General features: G+C 37.1%; 1 protein-coding gene across 1 annotated transcript in view; it reads left to right on the forward strand.

Annotated features, from left to right (window-relative positions):
- Positions 1-15,297, forward strand: part of DDX60 (DExD/H-box helicase 60) — a 64,682-nt gene extending 49,385 nt beyond the window's left edge. The window contains exons 29-37 of the mRNA XM_067551776.1: positions 2,923-3,123; positions 4,341-4,445; positions 5,250-5,391; positions 7,192-7,313; positions 8,789-8,936; positions 10,072-10,214; positions 12,193-12,344; positions 12,998-13,060; positions 14,259-15,297. Coding sequence (XP_067407877.1) covers positions 2,923-3,123; positions 4,341-4,445; positions 5,250-5,391; positions 7,192-7,313; positions 8,789-8,936; positions 10,072-10,214; positions 12,193-12,344; positions 12,998-13,060; positions 14,259-14,358 — 1,176 coding nt within the window. The 3' untranslated portion in view covers positions 14,359-15,297. The remainder of the gene's footprint in view (positions 1-2,922; positions 3,124-4,340; positions 4,446-5,249; positions 5,392-7,191; positions 7,314-8,788; positions 8,937-10,071; positions 10,215-12,192; positions 12,345-12,997; positions 13,061-14,258) is intronic.
- The last annotated feature ends 929 nt before the right edge of the window (positions 15,298-16,226 follow it).

A 16,226-nucleotide genomic window follows, 5' to 3' on the forward strand; every position in this document is an offset into this window, starting at 1 on the left:
ACAGAAAAGTTTTGGCCAGCTATATATATATATATATATAAAAAGCTAATCAAAATATTTCTGTCTAAAGAGTTTGATGAACAATGGAAAACACACACCACATATGAAGATTGTAAACATATGATCAATTTCCAAGTCTTGTAATAAATCAACCTACTCTGTATCTTCTAGCTACCTAATGCCATCTAGTTACATAGTCTCCATCAGTGTAGTCTGAGTGCCTCACAATCTTCAATGTATTTTTCCTCACAACACTCATGCGAGTTAAGGGAATCACTGCAGATGGGGAACTGAGGCATAGAGACACTATGGTATGTCTGCACTGCAATTAAACACCTGTGGGGCAGGCCCGGGAGACCTGACTTGGGCATGAGGGTCTTCGGCTACAGGGCAGTTGAACTGTGGTGTAGATGTTCAGGCTTGGGCTGGAGCCTGGGCTCTGGGATCCTCCCCCCTTGCAGGGTCTCAGAGCTCAGGCTCCAGCCCAAGCCCGAACATCTACAGCTCAATTAATCAGCCCTGTAGACCAAGTCCCGTGAGCCCGAGTCAGTTGGCATGGACTAGTTGTGGGTGTTTAACAGCAGTGTAGACCTACTCTCTGTGGCTTGGCTAAAATCACACAGGAAGCCTGTGGCAGAGGAAGGACTTACACGTGGGTCTCCCAAGTTCTAGGCTAGTGCCTTAACTTCCTCTCCTTTGCCTCCTTACTTACCTTCTGCCCTCTACTCATTCTCCCTTGGACTTATTCTAACATTTCTATGCCTGAGGAGTTGCCATTAAAATAAAAATCAGTGTCAAAAGAAAGGTCTCCTTTTTCTTTTCCCGAATGAGGAATTCCACCCCTAACCAACCAAACTAAGCTGACCTGAATTCCAGGATAGACAAGACTCAGTCCTGCACTTATAACAGGTTTTCCTTATATAAAAGTATCATTAATTTAAAAAGTGGAATATCAGAAAAATAGAACTTTGTACCACTGTCAGCTTCCCAAGAAGTATCAACGTTTGCTTCCAGCAGAAGGTTCTGAGATATTGGACCTTAAAAATATCACGATTCTGGACACCACACAGCTATTTTAGAGGTTTATTAAGTTTGCCTCTAAGGCCTGACAGTTCGACTCATGGTTAAGGCACCTGGCTTGACAGGTGGGAAGGATACAAAAATAGTCCCAGTAAAAATGTTAAAACTTTAAAAGATTCCTAAAATGTGTTTTGTAACATATGTAGCATATATAGACTATCTTATAGTGATTTATTGGCACTAATTTGTAATGATATGCATAATATACATATGGTTTAATCACTGATAAACAATGCAGCAGATTTTAGACATGGCTTAGATGCATAGGACAAAGGACTGAGAAAAATGAAAGATAATTCACAGGTTTCAGGCTAGAGTGATGGAGAGAATGGTGATGGTGTTGATAGTAACATAAAAGGAACTGAAAAGGACTTGGTAGACAAGCTCAGTAGTTTGGTTATATTGTGTTTAATTTCAGTGAAACCTTTAAGAGGAAAGGTCAGAGACACAGGATGAGATTCAGGATTGGATGGATGGCGACAATTCAGGAGTGAAGAGGTAGATTTGTAAATCATCAGACTAGAAGCAGCAGTTTAAACCATGAGAGCAGATAAGATCAGCTAGAGAGGTGATGTAAAGGGAAGAGGAGGAATCCAAAGACTGAGCCTTGCAGAATCCCAACAAACAATGGATAAAATGGGAGAGATCCAGTGAAAAAGCCTTTATGCTTTACAACATCATGTACTCTGTTTCTGTTCCACAGCATGGATGAGTTATACCTAGAGCTGGTCAAACAGAAGAGGGAAAATTGTTCATAGATTTTTTTGCAAAAGAAATGGTCCATTTTTCATAAAAAATGTTGGAATTAAAAATATTTCAGTCAGCTCTAATTCTTCCCTGTGGTATTTGGGAGTGATCCTGTGTTTTGATTTTGGGTGCCCAGTATAATCAACCTCTGAATTTGAACCTAAAGTAATTTACAATAGATTTATTACACACATTTTTATTTAATTGTGATGAGCTATTGCAATCCACGGCCTTGGGTAGTGGAAAGATCACCTGAAGGCAGATTGCACAAGACAATACACTGCATGGGGTGGGGGGTCTCAGGATCTAGGCCAAGCCTGGATGCCTACAGTGCAATTTTATAGTCCCTCATGAGTCCTACAAGCCTGAGTCAACTGACATGGGCCAGCTGCAGTGTTTTATTGCAGTGTAGACATACCCTTTGGTACTCACACCCCTGAAGGCCTGCTGCTAACCAACACAGCTCCCAAGTGAGAAGAGCTGTCTGAGGGGTGGCCATGGCTAGGAAGGTGGGAGGATGCACCAATTTTGCCCATCCCTGGGTAGCCTCTGCTGGCAGGGCTCCTATGGAGCCTTAGCTGCATTTTAAAGTTTCCCTCATTTGACAACCACTGAGGGAGATGGGAGTACAACCACTGCCAGCCTCCTCCCCATAGCCAGGCACAAATCTCCCAACTGGCATAAGAAGTTGAATAAAGCCTTCTGCATTCTTTTCTGCTGGCCACATAAAAAGGTTGCAACATTCTTGGAATGTTCTAACCATCTAATCTTACAAAACTGGCCAAGGAACAGCCATAGTTCCTTTCCTCCCACCCACCTTTTTTCTTCCCGTCTTGGCTGTGAGCTGGAAAGGCAGGCAGGTAGCAATCAAGTCATCTCTCTACTTCCACTGCATCTCAGATCCTCTCTTCCCTATCTAAAAGAGTAGCACCCACATAAATACATATTGTGGATTCAGTGTGTCTTTCTATACTGACTGAATCAAAAATCCATCTGATATGCTTCTTTCAAACCAGCACAACTAGCATTATTGTACTGACTTTGTGCTATCGTGGAAACAAGAACAAATAAAATTTTGCGATTCCTTCTCTCTAGATGTCTGGACGTGCTGGGCGACGTGGTCAAGACTTGCTAGGAAATGTGTTTTTCTATGATATTCCATTGCCAAAAGTAGAAAAGCTTATCAAATCCAATGTACCTCAGCTGAGAGGCCAGTTCCCACTGAGTATCTCCCTGGTACTGAGACTTATGCTGTTGGCTGCAAAAGCTGATGACAAAGAGGATGCAAAAGCAAAGGTATATTATATAGTTGTAGGCTATCGATGCTCAGTTAGATAATGGAATCTATGATATATTTTAGATCATATGTTGAAGAAAATTATTTAGTTTGACACCAAATTACTAAAATGTATTTTTGCTAACCTGAAAAATATGCATGTTTTTAATAAATGGGGGGAATTTCAGATTTCTAATACATGTTAAATAATACAAAATAGTTATGATCTTTCCCTTTCCCTACTCTATTGGCATTGTTTTCAGTGGAATCTGATTTTATTCAGTGATATATGTTTGGATCAAATATACCTGTACTGAGTTTTTAATATAGATCTTACAATCACATATATTAGATGGAAAAGCCATATAAAATTATCCAGTACATTTTTAGTATTTCGTGCAGTGTAATTTTAAATACATCAAGCAATGATCCTAATAGATCTGAATGTCAAGTTTTCCTGATATTCATCCTAAATTTTCCATTTGTTCATTTCATTATTATTTCCAGGAAACTCTTTGTACTAACCTCAGCAATTCCTTTCCCTATTTGCTGTTTACACTATTCAAATGTTTGCAGATTATTACAATGTCTCATCTTTGTCTGCTCTTAGACAAGCTATATTTATTTAGTTCTTTTAATCTTTCCTCATCAGTTAATTCCTCTAGCACTCGGATAATTTTTTTCCTCTTCTCTGAACTCCCTAAAATTTTGTCAGTCTTTCTGCTAGTGAGGTGTCCAGAAACAGATGCAATAGGAACAAAACTGTACAAAGGGGCAGGGATAGATTTAAGGAGTGGCAGGACAGTAAATGCCACCATCCTCTCCCTCCCATGTTGCAGTGTTCCTGGAGTGGTTTAACCAAGAGGCTGTCTCTGATATCACTGAGAAGGCAGAGGGAAGGGGGCTCTGCTGCCAATGGGAAAAGGAGCAGAGAGAGGGGACTCAACTGGCTAGGGAAAGGAAGTTTATCTTATTGACTTTATAAATTCACCTTCGCCTCTTCTTCCCTTCTCTTTCTTATGTAGATTGCATCCAAGAGTAATTTTGCCCCCGAAGTGGAATGGGGGAGGGACACACAGACCCTCTCCATGGTAACATGAGGCCCCCAATAGTATAATTTCCTCCTTATCTCAAAACATCCCAAGAGCATTGATGTATCAAAAGCATGGCATTCCCTAGCAAGTCACTAATGTAGACATTTTAGAGAGTAATCAATTGAAGTATTTTTCATCCAAAGGTTTTATCACTGTTGAAGCATTCACTTCTTTCCTACAACCAGCCAAGAATCACTGAGATGTTAAAGCTCTACTTTTTATTTTCTTTGCAATTTCTTGTCAAGGAGGTAAGATTCCACTTTGTCTTTCAGTTAATGAAATGGTTTTCTCTCTACATTTACAGTCTTTGGCCTTGATCCTGCAAGGAGCTCCATATGAGCTCAGGGAATACATCCGTGAACATGCTACAAACACTATCATTTTATAGATTAGACCATAATAATAACAGTTGTTATTGCTTTTATGGTACATGTACCTCAGTTCTTCCACGAAAGCCTGAAGCTTTCATTGTAAGTTACTTAGCTAAAAAATACTGAATATTTTAAGAAAAAACAAATTGTGCAAAAGAACTGAATTTCACATGATTCCATCTTCCTATTTTTTGGAGTGGGGGGCCATGTATCTCATTTGAGATCTTTATTACATAATACATAATTTGAAGGGCACTGTCACATGTTTTATCCTTGGTAGGTTGAGAGCTGAGCCTAATAATCTAGTCAGGAGGTACCACATGCTACTGTTCTGAATAAATGCATCTCAGTACAGCTAAAACACAGTAACTGTAACCTCTGATTTTACTCCTTATCGCTGTTTTCAGGGGCAGTATCTGGTGGTGATAAATGCTCCATTGTAATTAAGTTTATATTATATCTCACACTAACCAGAATTATCCACTATACTGCAGGCGTGAAACAGAGGAGAATGGTTTCCTATGTAAGTCCCCCAGTCACTGAATTCTCCACAAAGGTGGCATGAGCAATATTTAATGTTGAATATGATGGTCCAGTACAAATTGCAAAAATGACAGTCACTTGTAATTGAGGATTAATATAAAGTCCAGTCATGAATTACTAAAGTGCTTAATTCTTTAGGGATATTTGGATCAAAAAGGCAATACCATGGGATTTGCTGGACTTGTAAGCCATCTGCATTATCACGAACCTTCCAATATTGTCCTAGTCAGCTTTCTCACAAAAGGCTTGTTCCACAAACTGTGCCAGCCAACTAGGAAAGGTAAGCTCATGTTCACTACCTTTTTACTTGGTTAAGAAACTGACACTAATTTAAAAATAATTGTTTTTAAAGAGTAGAAGAGAAGTAACGTATATGGGGGAAAAAGAACCCAGATATAGTCTATCTCCTTTGGTTATTTCCTCCAATCAACCAACATCACCTCTGCTTGGCATAACTGGGCATCAGCCAGCTAGCCCCCATCCAAACCCCATCTCAGCTTGACACTGAACATTGGTGTTCTCCAAAGACACAATTATTAGTTGGTGCTCTTTGTCTCCCTATTGATACCTAAAAATGATCAAGACCAAATTAAAAACAAGAATATTTTTATCAGAGAAAACAGAGAAACAGCAGTGTTCTGATCTGATGAAAAAGATGAATGAATGTTGCAGTTTTGGGATAAATGCATCTCTGACCCCTCTGTGGTCTGCTCAAGGGTTGCTCCATTAAGTCCCAGGCCTCCAGCTTCACCTCCCTCTGGGCAGGAACTCACATCTATCTGCCTCCAGACCTGGCATATAGGATGCATCCCCCTGAAATTCACAGTGATTTTTCCAGCAGGTCTGACTTACTCAGCACTTGCAGTTTCACTCTCTCTTAAGGGCTAAAACAGTAGTTTATTAGGAACCAGATAGCCTTACATAGAGCACATTGCATTTATTTTAGACAAAGACATTACAAAGAAAACATAATAAAAGATCTAAACACATACACGTATCAATCCTTTGGTGACCTTGGCTGGTTCCAGTTCTTCCAACCCTTCAACAGGATTTGCCCCTCCCTACCCCTCACTTTGGTCAAAAGTTCATGTCAGTTTATTGGATCAAAATGAGAGCCTCCTTGAATAAGTATAAACTCAACCTTTATACCCCAAAGTCTTTCTTAGTCTCCTGGTCTCTTGAACCTAACTTGAAACAGTATGTGCAGTTCTCCCTCAGGATGGTACTTATATGTCCCATGGTCTGCAGTAACTGTCCCCCACTGATTTTAATTTGTGAAAGAAGCTCTGTAACTCTCCCCAAGCAGCCAATATACAAAGCCAAATTCACAGAGATACAGATATCATTTATAAAGTGGATACTATAGTCTCAAGATATGCCTGCATTGGTCACATATGTCACAGTCAACACCATGCCTGAAAATTCCTCACTATCTCACACTGTGGCCTTACATACATACTGCACAAGAGGGGTAACAAAAATACCAGAGAGAGACTCCTGGAGGTAGATGTGCAATTGCTGAATAGCACCCATGGAGTTTTCTCTTTGAGAAGATTCCACAATAGAGTCTCTCAATCATGGTTCTTTCTGTCCCTGCCAGAATATGCAGCTTTCTGAACAATGGCTTATGGTATTATAACAGCAAAGGCACCTAACAAATCTAAAAATGTCATCATAGACATTTAGGCTTTGTCCATTTCCAAAAGGAGATCTCTGATCAAGGGGACCAGAGCTATGTTCAAATTTAAAACCAGATTTGAAGAAATCAAGGAAATATGCAGACTCTTGATAAAGCCAGAGCTCCCTCAATAACATTTTCTCAACAAGCTTCCCTCAAAATATTAGACACACAACATGGCAGCTTCTAGTCCCTCCCAAGTCCATGCAGTGTAATGGAGTTTGGAAACATTACCCACATTTTATCACAAGTAGCAACATTGTTTTTTCCACATATGTTAGAGACATTTTTCCTAGAAATAAAAAGTTTACTACATGAGTTTTTCCAAACTCTAGGTATTGGCTAGTTTAGGCTTTAATCCCAACAACCTTGTTATGACTGTGAGTTTTCTGTTTTGAATAGACTCAAAGACATTTTCTAAAGACGTGATGGAACAGCTAGTCTTAGTACTGGCAAATCTGTTTGGAAGAAAATACATCCCAGCCAGCGTTATTAACTCTAAACAGAAATTTTACCAGTCAAAGGTAAGATGAAAACTCTTATTTAAAAAAATATTTAATAGAAAATGATAAAATAGAACAAAGAGGAAGGCTAAGTGATTGTTGATCATTTGAACAGATCTACAGGAGAGCTAACCACATTTTTGATGTTATAGTATTATATTGTGTGACTGTAGGCTGCTAGGCTGACTCCTCAGCTCAGAAAGAGCTCACACTATGCCCAAAGCCTGGTTCTAGCCCTCTTTCTCAGGACTTCAGCTTTATTTCTTCACAATAAAACAATTCAGCATAAGAGCCACATATAAACTCATTATTTTCCCTTGACCCAGGTTCTTCTTCAGGGGCCTGGCATGTTTTATTCTAGCAGTCACTTGCCTAAGACTCACTCTGCTCCTGGGCCTATACCTGTGAGTTTTCTTTGACCCTGGAGTTTCCTACCCTCCTCTTCCTACTCCTAGTAGCTGTCTTTGGTAACTGGCCCTCTTGCTGGCTTTTATAATCAGCTGATTCATCTGAACTGTGAGGTAGCTGATCAGTCACAGGTGAGGCTGAACATAACTCTCTTTAAGGGGCCAGTCACCCTCTGCTAGTGATGAAAGCCCTGTGCATAACCCTCAGTTAAAAAGAAATCATACAAATACAAAGATTGGAGACTTGATGATGTTTAGATGAGAGTTTGAGCCCTTTGCAAGCCCAATTTTGTGAACTCAGTTTTAAACAGGAAGAAGATTATTTCCCTCTCTTGAATTGGAGGATTTCCTCTACAACAGCTAGAAGCCTCTGCCAAACTTCTTCACAGTGTGGACTCCAATTTTATAAATTGTTTCATGGACCACCTTCCTTCCCTTTTAAATAACATCCTGATGGCAACTAATTGCTTACATGGCAAAATAATATTAGAAACATTTTAATATACTTATTTTTTACTTTCTTTTAATGCTGTTTAGCCTATGGAAATAAGATAGCTCTTTGTACAGGCTGCTGCTGTATGGATCACAGTTTGGGAATCTCTGTTCTACTTTATTTTAATTGAGATGGGGATGATCAGATGTTTGTGTTGTATTATTGGTCCTATGTAACCAATAACATATACAGCATAAATTACTGATTTGTGCCTACCTGAGCTTTTGTTTTAGTCTGTAAGCAGGTTCAGGAAGAAAACAGTTGATATTTTCAAACACTATTTTCAAACTTTTTTAAAAATGAAAGCTTGAGATTCAGCAAAACAATTCTGTGGCAATGGGTGGATTATTGGGCAAATTCTGAAGCTGTAAAATTGCAGACTACAGCATAGGGCTTGCCTTATTATGTTTTTAAAGACAGTGACTTAAGTTGGAAATACTTGACATCAGATATGCTAATTGTTGTCACTGCATCATCATAACAATATAATAGTATAAAGCTCAGCTTTTCTGTTCCCTTTTTGTTGCTCAGAAACCTTTGGTAAAATTCCAAAATGAACGTAAGTGTTCTATCTCACAAAATGTGTATTGTTTTAGGTGTTCCTTGAAGGTCTCCCAGAAGACTTTGCTGTTGCATTGGATGAGTACAACAGCAAAATAAAGGAGAATTTTGGCCATTTTTTATTGATCATTTCCAAGATGGCCGATATGAAACAAGAATACCAACTTCCTCTTTCAAAAATTGGTACGTGAATGCTACATTTATAAGTTAATATTCACTGTGCTTTGCTTCATTGAAATACTGTGTTTTGAGCTATTACAGCCTGGTCTAGTGGCAGTGTAATGTGCAGAATAGGGTCTCAATTCCTTATTCCTAAACCAACACATGCTAGAATCTGCATGAAAACAACAGTCCTCTGAGGTAGGAAATATCTCACATTGATGTCTTGCAATTTTGTTGCCAACTAAAGGACCTGCACTGATGTACTTGTTAAAGCCTCATTAGAAGGAGGGTAATCATAAGGACCTTCGATGGGAGAAGAGAACAGGAGAAAAGTGTGAGTTAAGACTCCAAAAAAAGACTTAGAGGCCCCTCTGATTAAAAAGAAATATGATATGATAGTGTAACAGATTGGTAGTGTTTGCCTGAAGTACTCATCCTGTTAGCAAGATTCTTGCTGCTCCAGCTGAGACTACAAATCCAGTTATCTTGATGGCTTCCAGCCCTGTACACCTACATTTAGACCAGAGGATATACTGCCACTGCACTTATGTCCCAGCTAGAGCTCTTGCTCTGTGAATAACACATAGTAGCCGGGGACAATGGTGAGGTTGGAGCTAGCTCAATGCAGATGGAATATTCCCAGATTGTAGCAGTAGTCCTCTAAATTCTACTGAGCATATGCAAATGGTGAAGTCAGCAAAATCTGAGTAGATTTTTCCTAAGGATCCCAGAAGGTACCTCTCTGATTACAAGAATATTGCTGCACCCACCTTGAGGCATTTCTTCAAAGAAATTGATGGAAAATGTTTTAGTATTGGCTAATCAACCGATTTCCCCCTAAACTCATTCTCAGAAATGGCTGAATAGCTTTTGCTGAATCTTTCCAAAAAAATTCAGCCTGAGGCAGAGACCAACCATGGAAAATTTCAGACCAATTATTTAAAATTTGGCAGAATTATAAGCAGCTGAAAGCAGAGGTTTATTATAGACAGTGAATTCTAACTATAAGCATTGTGTATATGGTCAAATTATACAGAGAATTATTAAGTCAAAAAGAATAATAAAATATTTCTTTCATTAACTAATACTCTCTCAGAGGACAGATATACTGTGTATATATTCTTAAACTTTTCATTTCACATCTTGTTCTGGTTAGATTTTTCAGGTGAAGAATGCAAGGACTCTAAACTGGTATCTCACATAATGAGTTGTAATGAGGGAAGAACAGCTGTTTCACCTTTTGCATGCCTGTCTGGAAACATGGATAGTGATTTACTTCATGCAGAGACTGTCAATAGTGTAAGTGGGGGAGGTTTATAAAGTATGAATACAGGTTCATTTTTGCTATGCTCCAGAATAAATATATTCAGATAATCCATATGAAAAAGGAATTGCCATTCTAGTGATAATAGTTTACAACTTTTATTTACCTGTTGTCTGAGGATATCAAAGTGCTTGACAAACATTAAGGAATCTAGCTTCACAATAGCATGGAGGTATGTATTATGCCTATTTTACAGACGAGGAGACTGAGGCACAGGGAAATTTAGACAGCATTCTTGGCTAAAAGAGAAGACAGTGATTTAATGTTATTAGAAGGCCTCTATCCTCTATTTATAGAATCAAATTCTACCTGACCTATATTCACAGTGATTTTAGTGGAAGTGCTCGGGATGTATGCTGAAGTAAAGTTTGCTCCATATTTGCTTATTACTTCCAAGAAGTATATGTTCCTAATAAGGAGCCTATTTAATGCTGTCAAATGTAAGGAACATATAATGCCTATTTTCTAGGACTCAGCTGGCTTTCTGTTCACTTTTGGTGCTGATTTTGATCTAACACCCTATATGGCTTGAAATCTGTTTGTACTGACACTGTAGTTGAAATCAGTTGTGAAGCTTTCATGGATTTAACTTTAGAATTAACTGTCTGAAGGCCTGTCATTTTTAGCAGGTAACACTTAATTCTGCAACACATTTGTTGCATTTGTTAATCAGAATCTGAGTGATGGTGGCCTGGTATAATGCTCATCTATACTCAAGCTTTTGTCCCAATTGGGTGATTGTAGGGGAGGTTATGGAGCTATTTATAGGAGAATATTAATTTAGTCTAATGGCGTTGATGGTTTGTTTTTTCTTTTAACTTAGAGCTTCTTGCATAAGCCCATTTTTATAAACAGAAAAATAAATAAAAATGTATTACTTATAAAGAATAAAACATCTTTACAAATTGTTTTAGGTATTTCCTTCCTAGATTCCATAATTAGAAAAGAGACACTCACTCACCTATTTTTTCAGTCATACATTAAGCCAGCAGAAACCTTCAGTTATCATTTTTAATTCCTTAATATGCCTTCTTTTCTACACTAGTAGTAAGCTAATAAGATGAAAATAAGTAACAATTGTAGGAAAATAATTTTGTGGAATGTTTAAGTAATAATATTAATTTGTCTTAAATTTTAAAATTCTCTAGTAAATAAGAGGTTTCAGTGGTGGTTATTTTTTTCCTTGTCTTTGTATCCTCCTGATAGGAACTCTGTAGTATTTAACAGACACACTATGTACAGTTATTTTTTTTCCTTCTGCTTAATAAATAAACTAATTAGTTAATTAAAGAAATAATCTCATTTTGTGTGTATGTGCTTTTGGGTTCCATTTGCTATGTAATCTTCTTGTATAAATTTGGAAGCAAGAATTTCAAAAACAATCTAAACTTGAGCTTCTAGATATTTAGGCAATTTAATAAGTGGCCTGATTTTTCAAAAAAACATATTGAGGGTCCCATAGCAGATCCCCTTATGCAAGAGGAGTTGCTAGGTGCTCAGCATTTTTGAAAATTGGGTCCATTCTTTAGGAGTCTAAGTAAGGAGTTAAGAGCCTAATTTTTTATGTACTCTTATCCAGGATTCTTTAAGAAATATTTGTTTCCATAAAATAAGTTAATCATAATTCTAAAGTGATAAATACTTTTATTAAGTGCTTTATTTCCAGCAAGAATGCTTTCAGGGCCTTATCCTGCAAACAATGTCAATAGAATTTCTGTTCTTGAGCCCCAATTCAGCAAGGTACTTGAGCATGTGCGTGACTTTAAGCACATGAGTAATACCACTGATTTCAGACCTTGCTAAATTGAAGCTTGCCGGATCAGACTTAAGTGTTAAGGTGGTATGTAGATGAGTAATGTCAAAACATGAAAAACCCTAGACAAGCCTGCAAAGAATTTACACAATACAACTGAAAGATGTAAATTTGAAAATAAAGTTGTACCGTTTCCTCAGGTCATATTTCGCACAGTTGGTATTACTGCTAGAAACATTCCTACACTTTGTTCAAAGAAATATGATGATCGACGAAGAATAATGCCACTTAATGCTTATGCACTTGACTTCTATAAACATGGTTCTTTGAGAGCAATGGCACAGGATAATGGGTAAGCAACTGATGTTTCTTTGTTGATTTAATTTTTCATTTATATCCTTGGTAGTTTGAGAGGTTAAAAACATTATACATACTGCATCATCATTTCCTCATCCGTACTCTGTAGTAACCCCATTTCAATGAATGAAGAACATACAATCCTAACTTCTGATTGTGAACACTTCTGACAATATTGTATTTACTAGTGGCCCTCATACCCTTAGATAAGAGGTAGCTCTGGTGGGCTAAATGTTTTGATTATATTGTCCATATATAATGTTTTTATGAATCACTTTTTAAACCCTAGGGGGAAAATACAGTTTAGTGCATAGGCAAATAAATGAAGTCTGCTAATACCAACCTGTGTGTTTCTCAGAACTCTTTCAACAGATTTTTCAATAATCTACTATTTTCAGTGTTCTGATATAGTCTCATCTAGGGTGAAATTGAGCCCACTGCAGAGGTCCTGCACAAAGTCCTATGAACCACTTAAGAATGCAAGTAAAGCTTAAGTGCAAAGATCCTGCTGCACTTCTGCTTACTCTGGGTAAAATCCCCCCTTGTGCACAATGCAAGTTACAAGGCTCACTTAAGTTTTTATTTATAGGACTTTAGTGGAACTTAAATGGTGCATAAACATTATGTCTTTTCTTTTTCTTTTTTTAGCATACATGAAGGAGAAGCTTATATTCTGCTGAAAGATTTTGCACTTACTATAAAGACTATCAGGTATACATGCTGCTGACTCTATTTAAACAAGAAAATGGACTAAAAGGGAAGTTAATTTAAGACATTTTTTTAAAATGTATGGTACCTGAAATGAAAACAAAACTCTGTTTTCACTTGTCTTTTGAAAAATAAGTGATTTTGGTAATTACCAATCTGTAAAAATAATTTCTATCCCTAGTAACATAGTGGATGAAATAGAAAAAGGGAGGCAAATCACTAAACATCTATAGGATGACAGTACCATGTTTATGCGTTTAGAATAACATGGGTTTAGAAAGATTAAATCTTGGCAAACAAGCTTGACTGCTTTTTTAGATAGAACTACAAAATTAGTGAGTGAAAGGAAGACAGTAGATTTGGGGTCAGCTACTGTAAATCAGGGTAGCTCTACTGAAGTAATGGAGTAAATGGAACTACACTGACTTTAGCTGAGAATATGTCCCTTAGCTTTTAGTAACACATTTAACACTGTCTGTGAAATCAGGTTTAAAAATTAATTCAAATTAGCTTATTTAAAAACACTTTAATGTTGACAATTGATGGCAAAACTATAAACAAAGCATCATGACAATTCTCAATATCGGGCTTTTTACTGGAAAATGCTGAGCACTCTGATCCAGTGAAGCATTTTAGAACATGTTCAATTTTAGACGTGAATATTCCATTGACTTCAAGAGAGGGAGCTTAAGGAGAAGACAACTCTCTGATGATCCCCTTGCAGAGTTCCTCCCACATCATTCCATTAGGATGAAGCTAATACAGTATAGCATTCCATAGCTGCTTGTGACCCTGATTTAGCTGTCCATATCTGTTCAGCGAAGCAAGTAAGCGTGTGCACAACTTTTAGGCATGTCTAAGTCCTAGTCACATCAGTGAAGAAACACATTATTAAGTGCATTGCTGAGTAGGGATGATAGCCCTACATGCTGCACAGGCCTCTCTCCAGATTCGTTTTAGAGAAACAGGCATGTGACTCTTCATTTTAAAATGAATATACCCAGAGCTTCGGTTTTTAATAAATCCAACAAAATGAGGGAAATAAAAATGAGTTGGTAAACATATTTAACTCTAAATGGAATTGCTGTAAAAGGTTTTAAATCCCCAAACTGGGAGCTACATTAACACTTAAACTAAGGAAATATTCCTTCTTTACATAAAAGCAACTATACATTTAATCATTTTCCCCTCTATTTTGCAGCGTTTCTCTAAGTGAACTCTGTGATGATGAGGAGGACAGCGTTGTGCAGGCATTTAGCCAACTCAGTGACAGTTACTGGGAAAAACTGCAAAAAGTCTAAGGCTAAAGGCATAAAGTTATATATGAGCTGAAGCAACAAAATTCCAAAACTGTGTTTCCTCATTTGTTATCGCTTGGAAGATTTATTCTTTTCACAACTGTTTTAAGATGGTAATTTTAATTAGTTTTAATTACTTAAAGTTTTGAAGTCTGTCAACAATTTAATTCCTCAGCAACTCAGTTATATATTGCATATTTTATTGGTGTGGCTATAAGATGTGTTGATTTTACAGATTTTGGGACAATTATGGTACTCATGACTCTGCTGTGCATAGTAAAATATTTTTCACTTGCTGTGATAAGAGCTTTTTTATTCTCTGTGATAGACTATAGGTCTAGGCCCAGATCCTCAAAAGTATCTAGATGCCTAACTCCCATGAAATTAATAGGAATTACATGCCTAAATATTTTTGAGGATATGTGACCTACTTACTATTTTAGACCCCAATCCCGGAAAGTACTTTATGCTCCTGCTTAATTTTAAGCACATGACTAATTCAGTTGAATTAAATTGGACTATTCACATACTTACAGTAAAACATCCCAAATGCTTTACTGCATTGTGGCTTTAGAGCACATCCATCTTCCTGGATAGGGTTTTTTACCCTATCATTTTTTGGTCTCTGCTTCAAGAGGATAGATCAGGCCACTAGGAACCAGATATTCTTTCCCAATGTTTAGTTGCAGTAGTCTTAGTGGAATGTTTAACTCTTTTATATAGTTCATTTTAAAATATTCACTCTTTGTTTTATAATGTATAATATGCTATTGAGTATTTGATTAACAATAGCAACAATGTAAAAAGATTTAATTTCAAATATGTCATTGAGAGAGTGTGCTAAATATTAAGAATTCAAATTCAGAGATTATGTACAAAAACAACTTTTTATTAATAGACTAATAAAAGAAACTTTAATTCAGGGATTAACTTTTATTATACTCCAAGAAATAAATGTAATAATTAAAATAATGTGTGCAATGACTTTTCCTCTTATTTTTAAACTAAAATTACTACTTTTCTATTTTTTTTTTGTGTAGTTATGTCAAACAGCAGGCTTTTAATGATGACAATAAAGCTTTTAATAATAGACAAGAAGCCATGACTGATATAAAAATCTGAGTCCACATTTTTAAAAGGAAGTTTGAAAAACTGGAGAGGATGCAGAGAAGATCCACAAAAATGATATGAGGAGTAGGGGGAAAATGCTATGCAATGAGAGGCTTGAAGAGCTCAATTTGTTTATCTTATCAAAAAGTAGATCAAAAGGTGACTTGATTATTGTGTATAAGCACCTTCATGGGGAGAAATACTGGGTAATAAAAGACATTAATGTAGTAAAAAAAGGGCCAATACTTATCCTTGGTTATATAATAGAGCTATCTCTGCATATGTAACTCACTGTCTGTGAGGTGTATCCTGTATGTTGTATCCTGCCAGCTAATGTAGTTAGTTCTTTAACTGAAGTGGTAGAGGTTTGTGACACAGTACTGAACATTTTATTGGAGAGGTTGTCATAACTGTACAAAATGGCTTTTTGGGGTCTTTTTTCACTAGGAAAATACATACAAAAAACTACCAAAAATAGTGTATTATCAAGTATTTAACGATTGTATGCTCAAAGACCCAAGAGTAGAATTGTGCTGGCAACCTTAAATCTGGTATTTACTAACTTTAGAACCCTTGACTTTACAACCTAAACAACATTCTGTGATGGTACAAGAGCAGTTCCTAGCCTCAACCCTAAATGATTAAGGCAGCAGCCAATTAACCTGACATGTTAGAGGAAGCAAGGGAAATACAAAGGGTTGAATGGGTGGATGAAGCGAGAAACAGCTGGCTATGAGCTGAAGCCCTGCCAACAGGTCTGT

Source organism: Emydura macquarii, unplaced genomic scaffold, assembly GCF_026122565.2.
Source record: "Emydura macquarii macquarii isolate MOO-44397 ecotype Brisbane River unplaced genomic scaffold, CSIRO-AGI_Emac_v2 contig_1363, whole genome shotgun sequence".
NCBI classification, from domain to species: Eukaryota; Metazoa; Chordata; order Testudines; family Chelidae; genus Emydura; species Emydura macquarii.